Genomic DNA, 23615 nt, shown 5'->3' on the forward strand with positions numbered 1-23615 from the left:
TTTATGTCTGAAGGGAAAGCAGAAAATGTTTCTTCTTGAACTGTTAGGGAAGGAATATCTGGGAAAATGGTTTTCCCAAATGTGAAGAATATTTTCTCTCTGTAGTAGTGGTGTCTGTGGTCGTGAGAGACTTGTGGGGGAGTCTATGACTCTGGTCACTGTAGACTATGGTTTGGATCTGAAACAGCACAAAGATTAATCCTTTAAAAATTCAGAAAATGTATGATTAAAAATAGAATTTAGATCTGGGATAGAGTTAAGAAAACGGAAAGAGCCTGAGTTGAGAGCAGAAAGGGAGAAGGGGAGAGAGGGAGAGGGAAAGCAGAAGAGGGAGATGTGGAAGATGGAGAAGGTGAGAGAGGGAAAGAAGGAAGGAGAGAGGGAGAGGAAAGGGGGGTGGAGAGAGAGAGAGGGGAGAGAGAGAGAGAGAGAGAGAGAGAGAGAGAGAGAGAGAGAGAGAGAGAGAGAGAGAGAGAGAGAAAATAATCTTTCCTGGCCTCAAAGATTGAAAAATATGCCTTGAGCCCCAAAAGGAAATGCTAAGGAAAAACTGAGGTAAGTGCTAATGACGGTTGCAGCACAGAAGAGAAAAACAAATGTAAAACTACAGACTATCTGGGAATTTTCCCCACAGGACACCAAATAACAGGAAACCATATAGGGATGTTATTCAAATACAAAATTCACTAGCCTGAAAGAAAAGGTATTTCTATTCTAGAAAACTCTTTGCTAATAATAAAAGCAAACAAATAAACAGCATGAATAACAACAATTTTCTTAATGAAATATTATATTTAAAATAGGTCTCTGAAAACACTCAACTGTAAACTCAACTGGATAGCTATGAGAATCTACAATATTCATTAAACATTTGAAGTAAATCTATTCTAAAAATCTCCAACAGTAAGAAACTGCTCAAAATATTTACCAGTTTGAAAAATGGAGGCAATACCAGTAAATATGAATCCCATGCTTCTATGTTAGGCACTACCCCAAACTGAAATAAAGTCCACCGTGCTCTTGGAAAACAGACAACACAGAGTTCTCTCCCACTAACAGCTAATGCCGCAGAAACTCAGGGACAAAACATCTGGCCCAAGTGGAAGAAGGATCTCACTCCAGTTTTCCAGAGGAAAGGAACTTCATAACATTCAAGAGTCTCTGCACAAGGAAGTTTGCAGGTGATCATGACACATTTTAGCATTAAAAGAAAGGCATGGTTGGGAGGGCCTTTCCTCTGTACCACGCCAACGGGAGTTCCACCCCCAGCACCACATGTGGTTTGGAGAGTGACCAGGAGTGATCCAAGCCTGTACAGAGCCAAGAGATGCCCTGAGCACTTTTTGGGTGTGCCCTCCCAACAGCAGAATTGAGGTCTCCTGGTGCTTAACCATAGGCTGTGTTCTTCACACGGACTATAAGGAAAGAGGCGGCATCATAAACTCACCCCATTACTCACTAGGCACAGGCCCTTTGCCTGGTCTAATATGAACTGGGGGGGGGCGTAGGGGGCCACACACACAGCAAAATAAGAATTAGGAATTTACATTTGCATTTCAGTATACCCATGGTTTTTGGTTTTTGTTGGCTTTTTTATTTTTCATTTTACCGCCAGCATACTGGTATAAATTGTAGGTCAAACAATTATTGGTAAAAATATCCCCAACCACATAGCAAAAGTTTAACCAAAAGCACAAAGAAGCAGTCAAGAGTAAATCTAACAATCTTTTTATTTTTTTTTGAAGAAAGAAGAACAACGGAAAACTGAAAATTAATGAGGGAGCACACTGATGGTTCATAGAGCAACATGCTTGAGTCCTGCAGGAATGCCCACCTGGCCTACGACACACCAGCGGCTTGAGACTGACGCCAAGTCTCTCAGGGCAATCTTTCTGGGAGAAAAATGGTTGGGAAAATAAACTAATATCATGCTAGTTTGGGCTGAGCAATAGTACAGTGGGCAGGGCATTTGCCTGGCACACAGGCACACAGCCGGGTTCAATCCCTGGCATCCCACACGGTCCCTCGAGCACCACCAGGAGGAACTGCTGAGTGCAGAGCCAGGAGTAACTTCTGGGCATTGCTGGGTGTGACCCAAAAAGCAAAAGAAAAAAAAAAAACAGGAAAAAGAAGTTTTAAAAAAAGTAATAATAATTCACTTGAAAAAATGGGATCAGAGGGAAAAAAGAACTGAGGGTAAAAGTACTTGCCTTGCTCCAGGCTGACTTGGGTTTGGTCCTGGCACTCTGCAAGGTCCCCAAGGTCCCCAAGACCGTCATGAGTGATCCCTGAGCGCAGAGCCAGTAGAACCCTGAGTACAGCAGGGTGTGGCCCCAAAACAAAATAAAACGATCACTTGGTAGGTTATTAATAACTAGCCCTCAGGCATATGTACTAGCAACAATTACGATGCAGTCACACTGGAAAAAAAAAGAGCTGCCCTTCCCACGAGGAGAAGCCGGACAGGAGTCCTCGGGCGAGACTCAAGCACTAAGGGAGCACAGGAGAGAAAGCAATGCTTCAGGAGGCAGGAGACGAACACCAAGCATTAGACCATAAGGTAATAATGAACTTGCAGAGTAAGGTAGCATTACAAACCTACGTGATGTGTATAGACTCCTAAAATAATGCTTGCAAACTATAATTCAAGCAGTAAGAAAGCTACAGGCAGGGTTCATTCCCTAACAAGCTTAAGGGGTGCATCAATTCTTCGCTCTCTCAAATGCAGTCTTAGTGTTCGAAACCCAAGAAAGGAAGAAAGGGGAATATTCTCTGTGTTCAACATTATTTGTAAGATGACTTTACTTCATTTACCTTTGTATATAAATTATGGAAATTATGGAATTATCGGGGGCTGGAGAGATAGCACAGCGGGTAGGGCGTTTGCCTTGCACGCGGCCGACCCGGGTTCAAATCCCAGTATCCCATATGGTCCCCTGAGCACAGCCAGGGGTGACCCAAAAAGCAAAAAAAAAAAAAAAATTATGGAATTATCTATAGTTAAATATGTTTTAAACAAGCACCATCTTTCAGAAAGAACAGGGAGTATAACAAATAAGCACTTTTTAAGCAAGTACAAAGGTTGGCAAGAAAACAACTTCAAAGATAGTAAATAGACAAATTAGAGGGGAAAACATCTATTCTTTTTGCACTTGGAAAAGTTGTACAAGTCTGCTCCTAAAGTTTGTGATTCAAGTTTTGGCTCTTCCTGGCTATTTTCACTCCTTCCTATCTATTCTGTGTTTCAATTTTTCTAGCTTAAATACCAGGAAAAGTGATTCAAATGCAATGGCAATGCCTTTAAAATATCCAATACTTTAAAAGGAAGTCAAACTGATAATTTCCTATTGCCCAACAGCTCCTCTCAATTAGACAACTGGCTCCCCAAGGGTCCCATCTGTGGTATCCAGTGACCGTCCCCGGAATTCTGCAATATGACCATCTCATCCTACTGTACTGTGATCCCTCCACAAGACAGAAAATTATCATTTAAAATAATAAGCCTTGATTACTGCCCTCCAGAATTCTGAATAACTTACCAAATTGTATATTAGAGTATTAAAAGAACAGTATTTTTTTTTCTTTTTGGGTCACACTTGGCGATGCACAGGGGTTACTCCTGGCTCTGCAATCAGGAATTACTCCCGGTGGTGCTCGGGGGACCATATGCGATGCTGGGAATCGAACCCGGGTCGGCCGCGTGCAAAGCAAACACCCTACCCGCTGTGCTATTGCTCCATCCGCAGAACAGTATTTTTGAAAGTGACTATTCACTTCATTATAACAAATTACCTCAGTATCAGGGAAAGCACAGATAATTCTTGACAGACTGAATTAAACTCATAAGCTTAGAATATTGCAAATGCACTTTAGAACACGAAAAGCTTTGTTGTTACTTTTCTCACAAGAGTTACTTTCCTTTACACACCACAGAATATTGTTATGCAAAATATTTAGTTTTATTTCCTCTTGAATCTTGGCCAATTTACTAAAAGAAGAGCTATTTTGCTGACAAGGCAGAAAAAACGCACTTTGTATAACAGCTTAAATATAATCATGGAGTACAAAAATAATGAAGATTGTGGAAAAGGGCAAAAAGCAGGACACAAAGATATTAAGAAGCTGGTCAGGACAAATGGATCCTGGGAAAAGAAAAGGCTGATAAAATCACCAGTGAAAGGGGGGAGGTATATCGTGATTCTTGGTGGTGGAATATGTGCACTGGTGAAGGGATGGGTGTTTGAGCATTGTATAACTGAGACTTAAACCTGAAAGCTTTGTAACTTTCCACATGGTTTATCAATAAAAGAATTTAAAAATAAATAAATAAATAAATAAATAATCACCAGTGATTTTTTTTTGAAAAGACTCAAAAGGAGTAAAAGACGAGAAAAGATAGGAAATGTTAAGTCTTTTATTATTATTATTATTATTTTTTACTAAAAACAACAAGCAAAATAACGACTTCAAAAATCACCAAATACCCAAAATCTGGGGGGAGGGGGGAAGATCTCTAACAAATGCCAGTAACGGAAGAGCAGCAGCGCACGCGGGCGGACGGGAACACCTTAGAGCCTCCGAGAGGAAGCCACCAAGATGTCATCGCAGGAAACGCAAACCCTATTTCAGACGGAACAGAACCGCTCACCGTGGAGGGGAAATTTCAAAGCAAGTGCTCCTGTGCCCCGGGAAGCATCATACGCGAGGAGGGGAGGAAAAAGGAAAAGGAGAAAAAAATGAAAAGAACAGGTCATCGTGGCCGGAATCACAGCCCGGGGTGAAGGCGCTGCAGCGGGCACCCCAAGCCCGCGCCCCTCTGGAGCGGGGGTGGGGGGTGGCTGACAGTGTAACCACCTGGGGGACACTGCTGCAGCCGTCGGGGAGAACCACCGGCAGGAGGAAGAGATTCGGGGCGCGCCGCCGCCTCCCGGGCCCCGCAGAGACGCGGGCCAGGAACATTCCGGAAGCGACACCTGGAAAGCCCAGCACCTCCGCGCCAGCCAGCGGGGATGCCGCGGTGGGCTTGGGGGGCTGCGGGGACCGGGCACAATATGGCTCCCAGCACTCCATAGGTGATTAACAAAGCCGGTCCCTTGCAGCCACACGCACACGCACACACACAGACACACACACACACACACACATGCACTCACGCGCGCGCGCACACACACGCACACAGACACACACACCGCGCGTGCACGCGCGCACACACACACACACACACACACACGCACAGACACACAGACACACACGCGCGCGCACGCACCCCCGCGCGGCTCCGCAGTTCGCAGCCGGCCGCTGCCACTTCGCTTCCGCAACCCGCCGGCGCCGGGGCGGGGAGGGGAGGGCTGGAACCTCGGCCCGGGCAGCGGCGCCGTGGCGCGGCGGGGGGCTGCCAAGCCCTCCCCGGGGCCTGCAGCCCGAGACCCCGGCGCCCCCCGCCCCCTCCCACGCGCGCCCACGCTGACGGCTGAGCCGCCTAGCGGGCCGTGCGCGGCTGCCCGGGAGGACCCCGCGGGTCCAGAATGTGCCAACTGCAACCCGGCCCAGTTCAAAGTCCCCCCCACCCCTCACCCCACCCAGTTCCCGACGGCTACACCCAGGCGTCCACCGGACCGCCCCACTGCACCCGCCGCTCCTCGGGCGGGCGGTCCCCCGGGACAGGGAAACTGAGGCAGAAGGTGGGGACCCCCGCCAAATCATCATCATCATCATCATCATCATCATCATCATCATTTTGAAAGCAACACGCCTGGCGCGTTTGCCAAGTTGAGGAGGGGGGTGGGTCGGGTTTAACGCGCCCGCCCACCCCCCACCGCAACGCCGGCGCCCAGGTGTCAGACACAGGCTGGGGTTCCCGAGAGGAAAACCCGGGCCTTCCCCATTTCCCCCCACCCACCCACCCAGGCTTCCCCGCGGCGGGGATCGGGCGGGGGGCTCCTTCCCAGGCCCGCCCAGCGGATGCCCCCGCCCCAAGAGCAGCCCGTCGGCACCTCCAGCCGTTTCTCAGCCTCCCGGGGAGGGGAGAGGCGACCTCCCACCCACCGTGTGTGCACCCCGAAACCCCCAACCCCACCCTCCCGTCGCCCTCCCTCCAGGGGCCTCGCACCTGGACCCCTGGGGCCGCGGCGTCCTCGCCAGGGGGACTCCCCAAGGACCTCCTGGGGCCAAGACCCCCCTAAGAGAGGGGGGACACCCTCCCCCAGGCCCCTCTCCGGGCGCCCGCAGAGCGGGCCAGGGCGCAGGAGCCCCGGGCTCTGCCCCCGCCGTCTCCGCGCCGGCCCTTCCCGTCCGCGGTCCCCGCCGCAGCCCCGGCGCGCTGCCCCGCTGCCCCGCTGCCCCGCGGACGTGCCCAGCCCCCCGACGGCCCCCGCGGCGGGGCCCGAGCGCTGCCCCGGGCGGCGCGGCGGGCTGCCGCACTGACCCCCCTCCGCTCCCGGACGCACCTTCGGGAGGGGGCGGCGGCGGCGGCAACGCGACTCCTTTGTGACAGGTCCGGGAGAGCGGTAAAGATGGACGCGAGGCCACCGCGCTGCCATTACGCGGTGGGGCCCACCCCCGCGTCGCACCGCCCCGGCCCTCCCTCAGTCCCCTAGGAAACGCCCCTTCCTCGGTGGCAATCCCTCTCCCCGAAAGCCAATCAGGTCCCAGGGAGCGTGTCACGTGACGGGCCTCCCGGGCCCGCCCCCCGAACGCGAGCCGGCCAATCCCCTTTCCGGAGGTGTGAATGGCCCAATCAAGCTCCCCGGGCTCGCTTTGGGAGCCCCGGATTTCCATCGTTCTCCCGGGGGTTGGAGAGAGGTGCGGATTGGCTGCGCCGCCGGAAGTGGGGCGGGGCTCTGCCGTGGCGCTGAGGAAGAGGAAGCCGTGAAGGGTCAAAAGCAATACAAAAGCGAAGCCTCCCGTGCTTGCTGGCGTCTCCCCTGCTGGCTGCTTCTCCTCCGCGTAAAGAGCGGGCGGTCTCGGCCGTGGCGGTTTGGGGTGGGCGCCGCCGAGGTGAGGGGGTCTTGCCTTCCACTACGCTGGTCGGTGAGTGCGGCCCGGGCCCCGGGACTGGGGCTCCGCATTCTGCGTGGCCGAGATGGGCGTTAGGGCCGGACTTGCTCTCCGGGCTTTGCGCGCTCGCCCCGGTGCCCGGAGTCCGCGGGGCCCAGGTCTCAGCGGGGCGCAGCCCTGGGGGGCGCGGGGGGCGCGTTGCACGAGGGGCCCCGACCCTTTGCAGCGGTCCCGCCCAGTCCGGCCGCCTTACCTCCCTCCCCCTCAGCCCCCCCCCAGTCTTACCAGTTGGGGTTCACTCGGGCACCCCCGGTGAGGAGCGAGCCGTGTGCCCCCCAGGAGCTCGAGGCTACTCGGGACGTCGGGGGGCGGGGATGCCTCGTCGGAAATGTTTCCACTCACCGCGTGTCGGCGGAGGACGGGAAACACGCAGTTCTGGGCCCGGGACAAGTCGCGGGGCTGAGTGCATGCTTTTCCCAACAGGAAACCCGCCTGCTCGTTTGCAGAAAAGTGCCCGGAGAGGGGGTCGCTGTCTTCTGCGGGCTGGGGCGGGAGGGAGAGGGGGGCGGGTACCTGCTCTTCAGCTGGGGGTCTTTGACTGGGAAACAGGATCTTTTTCGGTCTCTTTAAAAGTACAGGTTTTCGGACCCCACCCGAAAAAAGGACAAACTGTCTTGACGCCAGGTCCCGGGTGGGCCCTGCGTAGCCCCGCGCGCGCGCGCGCAGGGGGCTGTGGGAGTGCCCAGCCCCCGGGTGCTGTGCAGCGGCTCCAAGATAGGACTTGTTGAGGCCGCTGCTGCTCTCCTCGTCCCCCTGCAAACCCGAACCCCGGGAACTGGTTCCCGACATCCGTGGGGACTCCTTTATGATGCAAGGAACTGAACTGAGAGAAACACAGCTTTTTAAATCTTTATTGATTTATTTATTCTTACAGATTGGATCAGCTGTTAACGACGTGGGAGGGTACGAGACTGGCCTGACTTCTGACTCAGCTGATCTTGGAGTCTTAAACTGGGGGGAAATTTGGTGGTGGGTTTTTTTTTTGGGGGGGTGGAGATGGCATTTTTGGCCATGCCCAGCAGTGCTCAGGGTTTGCTCCGGGCCTTGTGCTCAGGGATCACTCCTGGCGGGCCTCGTGCAGGGCAGGTGCCCTACCTGCCGTGCGGTCTCTCCAGCCTATGGAGGGAGTTCTTGGCGATTCTGAGAAAGGGGAGATCGTGCCAAGGCCTTTTCCCGTGGCAAGCAGCCTTCTTGCTTTCTAAGATTCGTGGTGTTTGATTCCCTTCAGGCTGCTTGAAAACCATCTATCTGGTAGTACACTCGGTTCTGCCCTAGACTCAGTCCTGGGACAATTACGCCTCGAGGCACCTAAACTTAAGCGGTTTCAGGATGTGCACTGTTGATCACAAATTGTACATGCTTGTCTTCATTGCATATGATTCATTTCACTCTTTCCTCTGAAGATATGTTCTAAGGGTTGCTCTCTTAATCTTTGGTACTCTGTGTTCCACTATCTTGTACCCAACTCTTTTTCGTTGTTGGGTATTTACTCTTTTAGAATTTGTTGATTAGTGTCTTCAGTTCTGAAAAATTCTTAGCCATTTCATGTTCATATATTACTCTTGTCCTGTTGTCTGTGTTCCTTCTCAATGAATGAAGAACTTTTTACTCTATGCCTCTTACTCTTTATTTTTTCCATATGCTATTCTGGATAATTTCATCATTAATTCTCAAGTCTTTTTCTTTTTTTTCAGGAATGTTTATTGAGACACCGTGATTTATGAAAGTTGCTCATAACAGAGTTGTTTAAGGCATACGATGTTCCAACACCAGTATCACCACCAATGTCCCTTTCCCTCCACTAATATCCCCAGGTTCCCTCCCACCCTCCAACCTGCAGGCATATAACATTTATTTCATATTATCTCTCAAGTCATTTTTCGTATATTATAAAATATATCCCTGGAAATCAAAAGCTCGTCTATTCATAGTTCCTAAACTGTTCAGATCTTTTAGACACATTCTATTTTTCTTATTCTCAGCTGTTGATTGGGGGGGCTTGGTTTTAATTTCTTCAAACACGGTGAGCATAAATATGTTTTATAATCAGTGTGTGTTAAGTCCACTATCTGAATTCTATTTGGGGTCTGTTTCTTTTTTGCTGGGGAGAGTCGTCTCTTTCCTTTGCCCACTGTTCTGTGGTCTCTCTCCCCAGTCCCAGTTCATCTTGATCTTCAGGGTATAGTTCTTTGGGGTTGCTAGAAGGAAGATGGTCATCAAACTTCACACCCTGCTTCAGACTCGAGGCTCTCACTTTTGTTTCTGTTTACTTATCAGGGCCACCAAAGTAGGGTTTCGGGCCAGAGAAGCCATCTGGACGAAAAACTGTTGGAATGTTGGTTTTGTGTCTTGCTTTTTCTAAAAAGAAAATTATTTTAGGCACTGTGACTCATAACACTGTTACTGATTGGGTTTTATCCATAATGTTACAGTATGACACCTTGCACCAGAGTGACCACCCCACACGCAACCCCCTGTCCCACCAATGTGGCCAGCTCAGTTCCATAGACCCCTTTCCAGGTGCCTTTGTCTTTGGCCACTTGTTACTCCTTGCTGTGTGGTTTTTGTTTGTTTGTTTTGATTTTGTTTTTTGTTTTGGGTCACACCCAGTAGTGCTCCAGGGTTACTCCTGGCTCTGCACTCCCAGCAGTGCTTGGGGGACCCTGTGGAATGCCAGGGATTAAGCCCAGGTCGGCCACATACAAGGCAAATGCCCTGCCCTCTGTAGTGTCCCTCTGGTCTCCTGTATTTCTTTTCGTCTTGCATGTAGGAGAGACCTTGCTGTGCCTATCCCGTCCCTTCTAACGTCACTCAGCATGGTGCTCTCCACGGCCACCCTCCATAGCAGCAAATTGCATGATTCTGTCTTCTTATAGTTGATTCTGTTGTGTATGTACACCAGAGTTTCTTTATCCTGTCATACGTTCTTGGACACTTGGGTTGTTTCCAGATTTTGGCTGTTACAAATAGTGCTGCAGTGAACACAGTACAAATGTCTTTTCTGAAGAATGTTTTTGGGCCCTTGAGGTAGTTGCCAAGAAGTGGAATTACTGGATCATATGGGAATATTGGGTTTAATTTTGCATTTTCCCCTTGTCTTGTGTCTTGGTCACATTATGCTCAGGTGTTACTCCTGGCTCTGCACTCAGGAATTACTCCTGGCAGTGCTTAGGGGGCATATGGGATGCCGGGATCGAACTCAGGTCAGTCGCATACAAGGCAGACGCCCTACCCACTGTACTATCACTCCTGCCCCAGTCACATTCCTTATTGTTAGCTTTCCTGTTTTGTTTTAAGAATTATCTTAAAGATTTCTTCGTTTTTCATTTCGTCATAGAGGTGGAAGATGGTGTCAGTAGCCCTAATCTATTGCTGGAAATGATCACTTCCATTGATTTTGGTTCTGGATTGATAGCACAGCGGGTAGGGTGTTTGCCTTGCATGCGGCCGACCCGGGTTCGATCCCCGGCATCCCATATGGTCCCCCAAGCACCGCCAGGAGTAATTCCTGAGTATAAAGCCAGGAGTAACCCCTGAGCATCGCTGGGTTGTGACCCAAAAAGCAAAAAAAAAAAAATTTATTTTATAAAGTAGTTCAGAATATTCGATTACATTTAATATTCAAACACCAATCCCACCACCATTGCACCTTCCTACCACCATATTTCAGATCCCGAGTCTCAACCCCTGCCCCGAAGCAGAACTGAAATAATATGTTTTGTATTGTTTGTTAGGAAAAACATCTGAAAATGCTACAGAAAGGTTTCCTTAGGGGAAAGAGTGTGAAGATTGTTTTATTTCACCCAGGGGCCATTAAGCCCTTCTACAAGAGATCACTAACATGTTGTTAAAATTGAACCTGTGTGCTTATGTATCTGTAAAAAAAAAAAAAAATTTCCATCTAAGATTGGTTGCCACCTACTCTGAACCCCATCAGATGCGGTGTGATACTCTTAGAGTATGGGTAGGTGTGTGGTATGAAGTGTATCACGGCTGCAACCAACCTTATTTTTTACTGAACCTTATTTTTTTACTGAACGCAGGCTCCTCATAAAAAGTAGAGTGCCGGGGCTGGAGCGATAGCACAGCGGGTAGGGCGTTTGCCTTGCACGCGGCCGACCCGGGTTCAAATCCCAGCATCCCATATGGTCCCCTGAGCACCGCCAGGAGTAATTCCTGAGTGCAGAGCCAGGAGTAACCCCTGTGCATTGCCAGATGTGACCCAAAAAAGCAAAAAAAAAAAAAAAAAAAAAAAAAAAAAAAAGTAGAGTGCCAGCTTAGTACCTGCCATTGTGCTATGCACATAGTAGGTACTCAATCAAGGTTTCCTTTATTTTATTTTATTTTATTTTATTTTTTGCGTTTTGGGTCATACCTGGCGATGCACAGGGGTTGCTCCTGGCTCAGCACTCAGGAATCACCCCTGGCGGTGCTCAGGGGACCATATGGGATGTTGGAAATCGAACCCGGGTTGGCCGCATGCAAGGCAAACACCCTACCCGCTGTAGGTTTCCTGTATTGCTCCAGCCCCGCAAGGTTTCCTTTAAAAGTACCACTGTACTTTAAAAAAAAAATTGATCTTAGGAATTAGATAAAGCCTAGCTTGGAGTTGGCTTCAGAGTCAGCCTGGATGGCAAAAGTATCTAAATCTACCCTCAAAAATTCTTTTTTAGGGGAGGCATAATGTTGGATACCGGTAACATTCCCACACAACCAGATTTGCCTCCAACTTGGGCATCTGGCCTTGGGCCCCGATATATAGCTCAGTAGCAGGGTTTTGGGAGTGTACAGTCTGTGGTTTGAGTCCAAACACTGCAAAACAAACAAAGACCCCAAAACTCCCTAACAGTTTTCTTATTTTGAGCCTTAGAAGAAATACAGCAAATCCTCATTTAATGTATCCATCGTTTGATAGGAAATTGCAACTTTAAGGGAAACAACTAGAATAAGACTAGGTCCTCAGCTATCTTTTGGCCGAGCAGAATGTTGATCCAGTGTGTTTTTTCCCACCTTAGTTCCGTGCTCTTTCTCATCAGCTATCAGGAGTCTGCATTGAACTGTTACATATATATTACATATTTTGTCTTGTTTGTGGAGGGGGGCCCTACGCACTGGTGCTTAGGGCTCACTCCTGCTCTGTGCTCAGGAATCACTCCTGGTGGGCTTGGAAGCCCGTATGGGATGCTGGGGATTGAACCCTGGTCGGCCACAGGCAAGACCGGCACCCTACCTGCTGTACGATGGCGCTGGCCCAAGTCCACACTGAACTGAATGGTCTTTGGGAACCTCCTATAGGTGGTTTGCGTGTACTCAACTGTCTTTGAAAGTACAGCTAGGACTGGAATTGTCCCACAGTCATGAAAGTGTTAGAGGCACGGGAGGGTCAGCTCAGGGAACCAATATCTGAGTTGTTCATCGTCTTTCAGTGCATGTCAATAAATCCGAGGTTCATGCGTATGTAATGGATTTGTAGTTTTTCCCGGCCCCTACTTTTATTGTTTGTGCTTTTGTATTCTTAAGCAGCCAGCGACAGAGTCTTTTATAATACACAACTCAAATATGAATGAAACAGCTCGTGCTAGTCCGTCGCTTTTGGTTTCTTTTAGTCTGGAGTGTGTTAAATAAGTCTGTGTTACAAGACGGGGGATTGCTGGGTCTGGCGGTAAATGCTAACAGCGTGCTCTGCAAGGAGTTGTCATTTCCTGACGTTTTATAGGGCAATTCAACTTAATCTCAATTACTGTGGCTTGGTACAAGTGTCTTCTGGCCAAGAAAGCGTCTTTATTTGGAATATGAATGACTTTGCCAGCTGGCCGGTGCCTCGTAGTGTCTCTCCTGCATTTTGATACTGGCTGTGACTTTATCCTGGGGTAAAACATGTTGGAAGGGAAGCACGGGGGAATGTTTACTGGCAGAAGGAAGTTGGACCGCCCGAGTTGGTTGTTTTTGTTTGTTTGGGCTACACCTGCTTGTGCTCAGGGCTTATACATGGCTCTGCACTCGGGGATCATTCCTGGCAGTGCTCAGGGGACCATATGGCGTGCTGGGGATTGGACCTAGGTTGGCAGCGTGCAAAGCAAGCACCTTACCCACTGTCTTTGCTACTCAAAGAGAAGCCTTAGAGGACCGTACAGTGGAGATCTGACTCCCCTTGAGTGTGTTTACGTGGGTGGTCCACCTACAGTTACAAGTTTGAATTTGAAGGGAATGGTAGCCAGGGATGTAAACACTTAGAGAAAATTACGCTTTTGTCAGGGGCAAGGGGTCGAGGGTTATGGCACACCCGGCTTGGTGCTCAGGGGCCATACGTGGTGCCAGGGTTCACCAAGTACAAGGCAAGTGCCTTACCCACTGTGTTACAGCTTGTGCCCAGCAGTGTTAAGTTTCTATCTTAAAACTTGTCTAGAATGCTGGGTAAGACACCCCGGTCATTTTGTCCCACCAACGTGGAACTATTAAATGTTTGGACTTTAGGATAAATAGAGCAGTATGATGTATAACCCTCACCCTGGCTTGAGAGAGAAACTTTGATATTTTTCAGTTACCAAACAAATTTGAAAACTTTTTTATTTGTGTCCATTCGAAACTTTGTTTTTGGAGGGTGGGAGGCCTGGTGAATCTCAGGCCCTGCACTCAGGAATCACTCCTGGGGACCATGTGGGATGCCGGGGATTGAACCTGGGTGGCAGCAAGCAGGCAGACACCCTCCCTGCTGTACTATTGCTCTCCCCCCAGCCCCCATTTAAAACTCTTAGAGTATTTCTGGAGTGGTTTTTGGTTTTTCATGAATTCCCAATCTGCAGAGCATAAATAATCCTTTTTAACATAATATATTGCTCAGTTTGAAAAACATGTCAGTTTGGAGTGGGGGAAGCTGGCAGTAAAGGAAAATTGACAGCATTTATTATTATTACTGGGTTGGTTTTTTTTTTTTTTTTTTTTTTTTTTTTTTTGCTTTTTGGCTCACACCCGGCGAGGCATAGGGCTTACTCCTCTCTCTGCACTCAGGAATTACTCCTGGTGGTGCTCGGGCCCCATATGGGATGCTGGGGATCGAACCAGGGTCTACCACATGCAAGGCAAATGCCCTGCCCGCTAGACTATAGCTCCAGCCCCAGACAGCATTTATTCTTTCTAAAATGTACTACTATAGATCAAAATTAAATTCCCAGTGTCAGTCTTCTTTCCCCCACCCCTACTTTATTTGAAGACGAGTTAACAAAAGTTGTTCATGATTTGTTACAGGCATTCAGCATTCCAACCCCAGTAACCGCCTCCACACCACCTTCTGCCACCACTCCAACGTTAATCTTCTTTATTCCTGTTGGATCTTCTACATTCCACTCTCCTCGCTCACCCCCTTAGGCCTCCGTTTGTTTGTACTTTGTTTTGAATTATTCTAGCAAAAAAAGAAGAAAAACAAGAGACCAGCAAGAATTTTGCTAGGCAGTAGGAATTCAAAATAAACCCAATTTAGCTTCTAAGTTTTCATTCTACTCCCAGAAAGAGCTGACTAAGTTACAGGTACTCACTTCACCTCTCTGTTGCAGAATAAGGAGTCAAACAAATACGGGCCTCTTCAAAGATGCTTTGTATGGAAAATATTACTCCGCGTGAAAGACTATCTTTCATTTGCCATTAAGGGAAAGTAGCAGTGGTTATTCCTGATACTCTCAGTTCTATAAGATCGTTTTGGTCCTGAGTTCCTACTGCGGCAGGTGTATGGGGCTTGGAGTTCCCTGTGGGACGCAGAAACTTCAGTAAACTTTGGTTTAACGCCTGCCATTCTCTCTCGCCTCCACTGAACAGTGTTTCAGCATCCTCAAGGGAGACTTCCTCCTTACACTCTTCCAGCCTCTCACGGTTGACTTATTTCTTAATTTTTTTTCCTTTTTGGGTCACACCTGGCGATGCACAGGGGTTATTCCTGGCTCTGCACTCAGGAATTACTCCTGGCGGTGCTCAGGGGACCATATGGGATGCCGGGAATCGAACCTGGGTCGGCCACGTGGAAGGCAAACGCCCTACCCACTGTGCTATCACTCCAGCCCTGATTGACTTATTTCTTTTTTTTTTTTTTTTTTTGGGTCACACCCAGCAATGCACAGGGGTTACTCCTGGCTCTTCACTCAGGAATTACCCCTGGCGGTGCTCAGGGGACCATATGGGATGCTGGGATTAGAACCCGGGTCGGCCGCGTGCAAGGCAAACGCCCTACCCGCTGTGCTATCGCTCCAGCCCCTGACTTATTTCTTAAGTGTCGTCATAGGCCTGACCGAATGCCAGACAGTGTGCGAATAATAAGCACTCTGCGGTTTCAGAGGGCTGTGGAAATAGTCCAGTGGGTCAGTGCTCCGTGGGGTACTTGATGGCTGGTAAGAGTAACAGGGAAATGAATGGGATGACTGCGTCACACAAAATGAAGCCCTGAAAAGGAGAGCACAGAAAGGACAGAGCTCTTTGGGGTGGGTCTGGGGGGAGGGGTAGGGCTCAGCGATTACTCCAGGCCTGCTCAGGGATCACTCTGGGCGGCCCTTGGGGTGCCAGGGATAGACTTGGCTCAGCCATATGCAAGGCAAGTGCCCTGGTAACTCTCTCTACCCTCCAGAGCACTTTTAAAGGAGAAAGACGGGGCCTAGAGAGAGTGGAGGGCTAAGTGCTCTCGCCTGGCACTTGTTAATTACTGTTAGGTAGTGCAGGAGTATCAGTGCTTAAAGCTTTGGGGCCAGAGAGACGGTAGTGAGGTAGGGCACGAGCCTTGCACGGGGCTGACCTGGGCTGGGTCCCTGGCACTCCATTTGGTCCCCCAAGCCTCATCAGTAGTTATTCCCGGGCGCAGAGCCAGAGTAAACCCTGAGCACAGCCAGGTATGTCCCTAAACCCCAAAATTAAAAACCCAAAACCGTATCCTTTATGTACCCTTTTGAGTGTGGCATAGTGCTAGGCACTGAATTCAGCACAATTTTGAGTGTGTTGTTTTTGTGAAGGACAACACCCAGTGGTGCTCAAGTCCTATTCCGGCCCTGAGCTCGGGGATCACTCCTGGCAGGCTCAGGGGACCATGAGGTGCTGGGGATTGAACTGGGTTCTGTGCATGCAAAGCAAATACCCTACCCACCATACTAGCTCTCCGACCCCAGTTTTGAGTTTATTTAAATCGAGGTACTAATCAAGTAAAACAGAGACCTACACTAGAGGGGAAATAGAAAAATGCCCGGATTATATAAATATGCAAGTTTCCCTAATTTCTATTTGACACGGTCCTTTGCTGAACTTCAAATGTTGTGGCAGTTGATTTATTTTTCTCCCACTCACTGAGTGAAAAATAGTTGTTTTCTCCTGTAAACTGTCTGAAGCTTAGCACACTGCCTTGTAATAATGGCATATAAACGTTTGCTTAAAGAAGGTGCCAAACATTGAGCGAAGTATTTTTTGGTTTGTTTTCGGGCCACACTTGGCAGTGCTCAGTTACTCCTGGCTCTGCACTCAGCAATCACTCTTGGGGGCTTGGGGAACCATGTGGGATGCTGGGGATCGAACTCGGGTCAGCAAAGCAAGGCAAGCGTCCTACTCATTGTATTGCTAAGTATTTTTATGTGAATTGGTCTTGTGTATCTTCACTGATGCCTTATGTTGCGTGGTGCTTCTTGCACCCCTTTGGACGAGCTTAAGTCTGAATGAGGGAACCAAGAATCCAATAAAGCTCCGAGTGGCAGAGCCAGGGTTGAACTAAGGCCTCGCCGCTTCAGACCGTCTGTAAACACTCTCACACATGATTTCCTTTCCCCTGTAAAGACACCACCACAGAAGGTGCTGATTTCATACTGATTGGATTCATCTAGGTGGTGTCAGTAAAATGTGAAGCTTAACTTCTTAGCAACGTCTATTGATAGTAAGATTTAACAATTTCCCCATTTATCAAAACGCTGGTTTACAAAGTTGTTCGTGACCCCTTTACTATAGGCATTGAGTATTCCAGCCCCAGTCCACCACCAGTGGACCTTCCCTCCACCATTGTCCACATCTTCCCAACCACCCCTCCAAACCCACCCCCTTGGCAGGCACCAAATAATCTATTTAATATTGCTTGTTACAACTAACTGGCTAAAGGAGTTAATAACAACAAAAACTAAAAAAAAATTTTGTGGAAATTATATCTGACCATGGGGACATTAAGTCCTTGTCTGAGGGTTCACTAAGCTGTTGTTGCTGGTTGGATCTTCTGTGTTTTTTGTTTATTGAACTTAGTGGGCTTCTGTGCTGCTTTCCAGCTAACTTGGTGGGCACCCATGGGTCGGTCATTATCGTAGAGTTTGCAAGTTTCTCGCAATAAGGAACATGTTAGCTCCTGGAAGGACCTGAGTGTTTCTGAAGGAGGAATGTATTGACATCTGAATTCTAATTTAGATCACTGTGTCATTGTCAGCCCGTTGTTCATCGATTTACTCGATTGGGCGCCAGTAACATCTCCATTTGCCCCCGCCCTAAGATTTTAGCGGCCTCTCCTTACTTGTTTTTCCCAACAAATGGAGGCTCTTTCAGGATTAGGGCAATGAGACCTGTTATTGTTACTGTTTTGGCATAGTGAATATGCCACAGGGAGCTTGCCAGGTTCTGCTGTGGGGGCAGGATACTACTAATTTAGATAGAAACACAAAAGAATCTAGGTTTCATTTTGAAGTATTGGGAAGTTTGTTTCATTTTTCAGAATGTGCCGTGCTCAGGTCTTATCCCAGCCCTGAATAAGCCTCTTCATTCTCCAGCACCGTGAGAATGAAGAGATGTGTGTAATGGAATGCCAGCGGCATTGCCGTATCTACCCCAAGCTTAAATTATTCTCAGCCTGCTTTGCTCGCTTCCGTGAGACACTATGACTTTTCTTTATGTTAAAAGATCAAAGGAACTAGTATTGTTCAGCCCGGAAAAAAACTGCAAATTAGAAGGCACGCGAAGGTTGTCTCCAGGTAATTGGAGCAATGGCGTGTTACAAAAGGAATTTGGTTTCTTTTTTGTAGTCCCAGTGAATTGAACCTGTGCTTGGACGCCAGAGGGAAGCAAATTTCAGTTTAAGAGTTATCCTGCTGGTTAAATCTGCTGAGAGAAAGTCATTTGGAGGCAGCTTAAAATTTTGTGAGAAGGGAGTTTGGGGGCCATATCTGGTGGTACTTAGGGGACACTCCAACTGTGCTCTGGGGTGCCGTGAGGTGCCAGGGGTTGAATTGAGTTTGGCTGCATGCAAGGCAAGTGCCTTAACTCCTGGGCGCTCTCTCTGATTCCCTTCTTGAAATTTTTACTTTAAAAAAAAATTGTTTGTTTTAGGACCACATTCAGGAGTGTTCAGGAGCTATTCCTCGCCCTGTGCTCAGGAGTGGCCCCTGGGGTTAGGGTATCTCTACCCCATTCCCCCCACCCACCCAGTCTTTAAATTTTTACATACAGCTTGGATAAAAGTCTGGGTTTGTCTATTTTGATTTCTGGGCCACACCTGGTGATACTCGGGGGTTACTCCTGGCTCTGCTACACTCAGGGCTTACTCCTGATCGGGGCTGAAGGGACCCCCGTGGGATGCTGGGGATCAGAGCTAAGTTGCTGCGTGCAAGGCAAGTGTCCTACCCGCTGTGCTATCTCTCCAGCCCCTAAAGTCTGGATTTAGATGTCGGAGGGAGAGACATTTTAGGTGGACCTTCATCAGAACTCTTCTTACTTCGGATTATTTACCTGGAAATACAGGTCCAGGGAAGAAGTCAGAAAATTAATACATGGTGGTGAATGAGTGCCTCATCTGACAGCATAAACAAGGGGGGAGATTGGAGGTTCAGCATGTTGCTCCTACCGGCAGGATCCTACACAGTTGACACTGTCTCTCCCTGGGACATTTAAGAAAGTATTCACTCAAGGGGGAAAAAACAGGGGGGGAAAGATGTTGACTCTTTATTTCGCAAGAGGTCCTTTTGCAGAACTTGCGGGATTTTTGGCACAGAGACGAAACAGTTTTGTTTCTATAATAGGCCCTGGCTGGAGACACTGAGCAATGCGGAGTGCCCAGGTGTGGGGGTCCCGCGGGAGCGGCGGCTCCTGCCAGAGATTCTCCCGGTTCTGTTGACCCAGACCTGAGCAGCAGGAGGGCTTGGGCAGGCCACTCTGTTCCCACCATTTGGATTTGCTTTCTCAGTTTCCTTTCAGTCTGGAGGAAATGAAAATGTGGTTTTAGTCACATTAAATAAGAGCAATAATGGGGCCCGAACGATAGGGCAGTGGGTAGAGCGTTTGTCTTGCCCGAGACCGAGCCAGGTTTGATCCCAGCATCCCATATGGTCCCCTTAGCACTGCCAGGAGTAATCCCTGAGTGCAGAGCCAGGAGTGACCCCTGAGCATCACCAGGTGTGACCCAAAAAGCAAAAAAAGTAAAAAATAAGAGCAGTAAGAGCGTCCCCTGAGCAGTCTTGCAGTGTCTGAGGAATCCGAGGGGATGGGATGAGGCTTCTGGGGCCAGAGGGCGCTTTGCCTGCTGGGGGCCAGGCGCCCGGCCCAGCGCTGCAGTGCTTACCCCAAGCACTTTTAGGTGTGACCCAAGAAGAAATGAGAGAGAAACTAGAAAAAGCAAAGCAAAACTGAAGTGTCCCATCCCTCGTCCCTCCCTCCCCCTACTTTTTTTTGGGCCATACCTGGCAATGCCCAGGGGGTCATTCCTGGCTTTGTTCTCACGGATCACTCCTGGCAGGGGTCATGGGACCCTATGGGATGGCAGGGCTTGAACCCGGGTCAGCCACATTACTTTCTGTCGTGCCTGGATCTGATTCTCGGCTCTACTTGACCCTACTTTCATCGCCTTAGACCAACACGCAAGTGACAGAACTTCTCTCAGCCTCAGTTCCTTACCTGTAAAGAGCTATTATTTTTTAATGGTTAATTGATTTTTGATTTTTAGTTAATTGGTTTGAAAATTAGAAGTGTTTGAGGTTTTTATAATTTTGGTGATTTTTTTTTTCTTTTTGGGTCACACCTGGCAAGGCACAGGGGTTACTCCTGGCTCTGCACTCAGGAATTACTCCTGGCAGTGCTCGGGGGACCATATGGGATGCTGGGAACCGAACCCGGGTTGGCTGCGTGCAAGGCAAATGTAGATAACATGCTAATAAAACCACTGTGCTGTCGCTCCAGCCTCAAAGTTTGGTGATTTTTTTTTTTTATTTGGACACTGATTTAAGAGCTAATATTTTCTTGCAGTGTCAATATGAGTATAGATGAGATTGATAAAAATTCTAAGAGCTCGGTCAATGATAGGTGTTTCGTTTTCATGCCAGCAGAGGAGATTGATTTATTTTTTTGTTATTTGAGATCATCTTAAGTGGGATCTAAGTTGATTTCTGAGTTGTGCAGAATATTTACTTCCATGTTAGAGCGTAGTTTTGCAAAGTAACACAGCACGTTTGAGTAAAGAGTTTAGTTTTTTCGTCTAGTTCTTTCAAAACCAAGCCGCCAACAAAGGAGCCGCAGAAATGTTTAGCATCAATGGAGTAATCTCCTCCTCCCCGCACTTCCTTTCATCCCCCCTCCTTTCTAAAGAGAAGTTCTGGTAGGAATGCATCGATTCGGGAGGGGGGAACCTCTTCCGAGATAGGTATAAAGCAGTGGGGGTCTTTGTAGGGGTGGAAAGAGAAGGACCCAGGGTAGACCGCCAGGGTGGACAGAGTTTAGGGGAGGAGGGGCTGGAGGAGTCGGTGCCCAGGACCTGGACACTGGAAGAGTTAATCCTACCAGCCTCACTCTTTCCGTCCGTGGTTCTGATGCCCCCACGGCACATTGCTTCCTGGTACAGTCAAGGCTCAGTCCTCAAAACCCTTTGAGATGACCGGCTCCATTCTGCACCTACTTGGCAGTAAAAGTAGATGCCCCGAGGTCGTGCAGGGCCCTTAAAACAGGAATTCCCAGCGTGAACACCGGAGACTCGGGCGATCAGGGAGGTGGCACTTGCCTTGCATGCGGCTGCTCCCTTGGTTCCAATCCCCAGCACCTCAGGATGTGGCTCAGGAGCCCCCATCCCCCTTAAGAGAAAATGGTACTTTCAGATAGGGAGGACAGAGAAATAGCCACGGAGCAGAGTTTGTGATGGAAACAATATATAGTTACACAAGGTCCTCTTGCTGACTTTGTAGATAACATGCTAATAAAACCATTGACAGATTTCCGGGGAAGTGTCGTCGCGTGCTTTACCCGTGGCCGCCTGGCCCGGACAACCAACTGCGAAATCTCCAGCTCAAGGCCAGAGGGGCCTGGGGTCAGTGTGTGGCTGGGTGAGGCGGAGCTCAGCCCGTTCTTCAGAATCCTGATTGCAGTGTGTGTCTGTGTTCCCGCAGCTTTCCTGGTCCATCATGGATGGAGGGGATGACGGCAACCTTGTGATCAAGAAGAGGTTTGTGTCGGAGGCGGAACTAGACGAACGGCGCAAACGGAGGCAAGAGGAATGGGAGAAAGTCCGGAAACCCGAGGACCCGCAAGGTCTCTGGGCTCACGGTTTGGCATCCGGCTTACGGGTCTTTGCCCCTCGCCCCAGCCCCGAGGAGAGGAGGGAACGGCGGCCACTCCCGTCCTTGCCCTTTCTGCTCTGCCACTGTCCTCCGGGAGAGGCCGGTCTAGGAGCCAGCGGCCGAGAATGCTGCTGCTGTGCGGGCCTTGGCCGGCCTCGGGTCCCTGGTGCTGCCAGCAGCCTCGGCCCGGGGCCCGACTGACTCACACCCTTGGCTTTAACTGTCTGCAGCAGGCCGGAGGGTCTCCATGGACCCAGGACTGTTCTGTCCTCCTTGCCCCGAGATCACACAGCGACTTGATCACTCAAGCCCCTGGTGGTTCCCAAGTTAGTTTGAAAGAATTCTAAAGTCGGTGTCTTTTCGCCCCCTCTTTCTCTCTCGCCGCCTTCTCCTTTCAGAATGTCCGGAGGAGGTTTATGACCCTCGGTCTCTCTACGAAAGGCTACAGGAGCAGAAGGACAGGAAGCAGCAGGAATATGAGGAACAATTCAAATTCAGTAAGCCTCAGAGCATAGACCGAGCGACTCTGCTGCCTCATCCTCCCTCCTTCCCTCCCTCCCTGCCTCCTTCCCTCCCTCCCTTTCTTCCTTCCTTTCTCCCTCCCTACCTCCTTCCCTCCCTCCCTCCCTTTCTTCCTTCCTTCCCTCCCTCCCTCCCTTTCTTCCTTCCTTTCTCCCTCCCTCTCTCCTTCCCTTCTGATTTTGGGTCACACCCCCTGATGATCCGGGGTTACTCCTGGCTCTGCACTCAGGATCAGCCTGGTGCTTCGGGGACCATATGGGATGCGGGAGATCAAACTCAGGCCAACTGCGTGTAAGACAAATGCCCCCCCCTACTGTACTATCCCACCGCTGTGGTGCCTTCGCTTGCTTGCTTGCTTCATTGGTTTCTGGGCCGCCCGGGCCCCAGTGCTCCCGGCCCACTCTTGGCCCGCAGCCAAGAGTGTTCAGGACAGCATGCAGAGGTGTTCGGGTGCAGGGACTGACCTCGGTGTTGCTCCAGCCCTTTGAGCCAGCTCCTTGGGGCCGCAGTACCTTTTTGTTTTTGACTTTGGTTTGGGAGCCACACCCAGCAGGACTCAGGGCTGTTTGTGGCTCTGTGCTGACCCCTGGCAGTGCTCAGGGGACCTTAAGTGGTGCCAGGGATTCAAACCAGGGGTCAGCTGTGTGCAAGGCATTACCTCCTGCATTTATTCTCCTTGTAGTGTCTTTTTTTTTTTAATGCTTTTTTGCCTTATACAATGTTTTTTCTAATGTGCCCTGGAATTACCTTGGTTATCTAGCCTCCAGATGCTCATTTGGTGGAAAGGAGACCTAATTCTGCCTTCCAGGCCACATTCAACGTTTTGTTTAGAGCTCCAAATACACATTTCAATCCTGTGCTAATATCTAGCAGTGGAAGAAATGCTTTGATTTTATGCCATGTTATCTACCCAAGAGCCGTGGTGTTTATGAATTCTAACTCCCTGAAGGATCCACTGTATATTAAAAAAAGAAAAGGGAAAGAATTTTTTTTTAACATTCTTTCCCCTTTATCCTGCTAAAATGTCCCTTGTTTATATTCCCAGAAAACATGGTCAGAGGCTTGGATGAAGATGAGACCAACTTCCTTGATGAGGTTTCTCGGCAGCAGGAGCTAATAGAGAAACAGCGGCGAGAAGAAGAACTGAAGGAACTGAAGGAATACAGAATATCCTTTGCATTTTATTTGTTTATCATTTTGTTTTGTTTGGGGGGGCCACACCTGGCAATGCCCAGGGCTTAATTCCTGGGCTCTGCACTCAGCAGTGGCTCCTGGCAGTGCTCAGCGGACTGTACCGGGAGGCCTGGGCTCAAACTTGGTGGGCCACTTGGGTGGGCCATGTAAACACAAGTGCCCCACCCATTGTACTGTCTCTGGCCCCATTCTTTTCATTTCATTTATTTATTTTGCTTTTTGGGTCACAGGCAATGCGGAGGCTGTTGCTCCTGGCTCTGCACTCAATAATTATTCCTGGCAGTGCTTTGGGGACCATATAGGATGCTGGGAATC

General features: G+C 49.2%; 2 protein-coding genes and 1 non-coding gene across 5 annotated transcripts in view; 2 read left to right on the top strand and 1 right to left on the bottom strand.

Moving 5' to 3' along the window:
- RSPRY1 (ring finger and SPRY domain containing 1) overlaps positions 1-6577 on the bottom strand; it is a 53173-nt gene extending 46596 nt beyond the window's left edge. Inside the window, exon 1 of the mRNA XM_004600645.2 lies at positions 6447-6577. The gene's annotated coding sequence lies outside the window, so the exon portion shown is untranslated. The remainder of the gene's footprint in view (positions 1-6446) is intronic.
- Positions 1374-1508, top strand: LOC129406901 (small nucleolar RNA SNORA51). Its single transcript, XR_008631322.1, has one exon. It is a non-coding gene; the product is annotated as a small nucleolar RNA SNORA51 (small nucleolar RNA).
- A 260-nt stretch (positions 6578-6837) lies between the features above and the next one.
- PSME3IP1 (proteasome activator subunit 3 interacting protein 1) overlaps positions 6838-23615 on the top strand; it is a 37982-nt gene continuing 21204 nt past the window's right edge. Inside the window, exons 1-4 of one of the 3 annotated variants that reach the window (XM_055145184.1) lie at positions 6838-6945; positions 21414-21555; positions 21983-22081; positions 23152-23273. In XM_055145184.1, coding sequence (XP_055001159.1) covers positions 21429-21555; positions 21983-22081; positions 23152-23273 — 348 coding nt within the window. In that variant the 5' untranslated portion in view covers positions 6838-6945; positions 21414-21428. Of the gene's footprint in view, positions 7030-21413; positions 21556-21982; positions 22082-23151; positions 23274-23615 lie in introns of all 3 variants that reach the window. The other 2 variants (XM_004600646.2, XM_055145183.1) reach the window with 2 other exon arrangements.

Source organism: Sorex araneus, chromosome 8, assembly GCF_027595985.1.
Source record: "Sorex araneus isolate mSorAra2 chromosome 8, mSorAra2.pri, whole genome shotgun sequence".
In the NCBI taxonomy this organism is placed as follows: domain Eukaryota; kingdom Metazoa; phylum Chordata; class Mammalia; order Eulipotyphla; family Soricidae; genus Sorex; species Sorex araneus.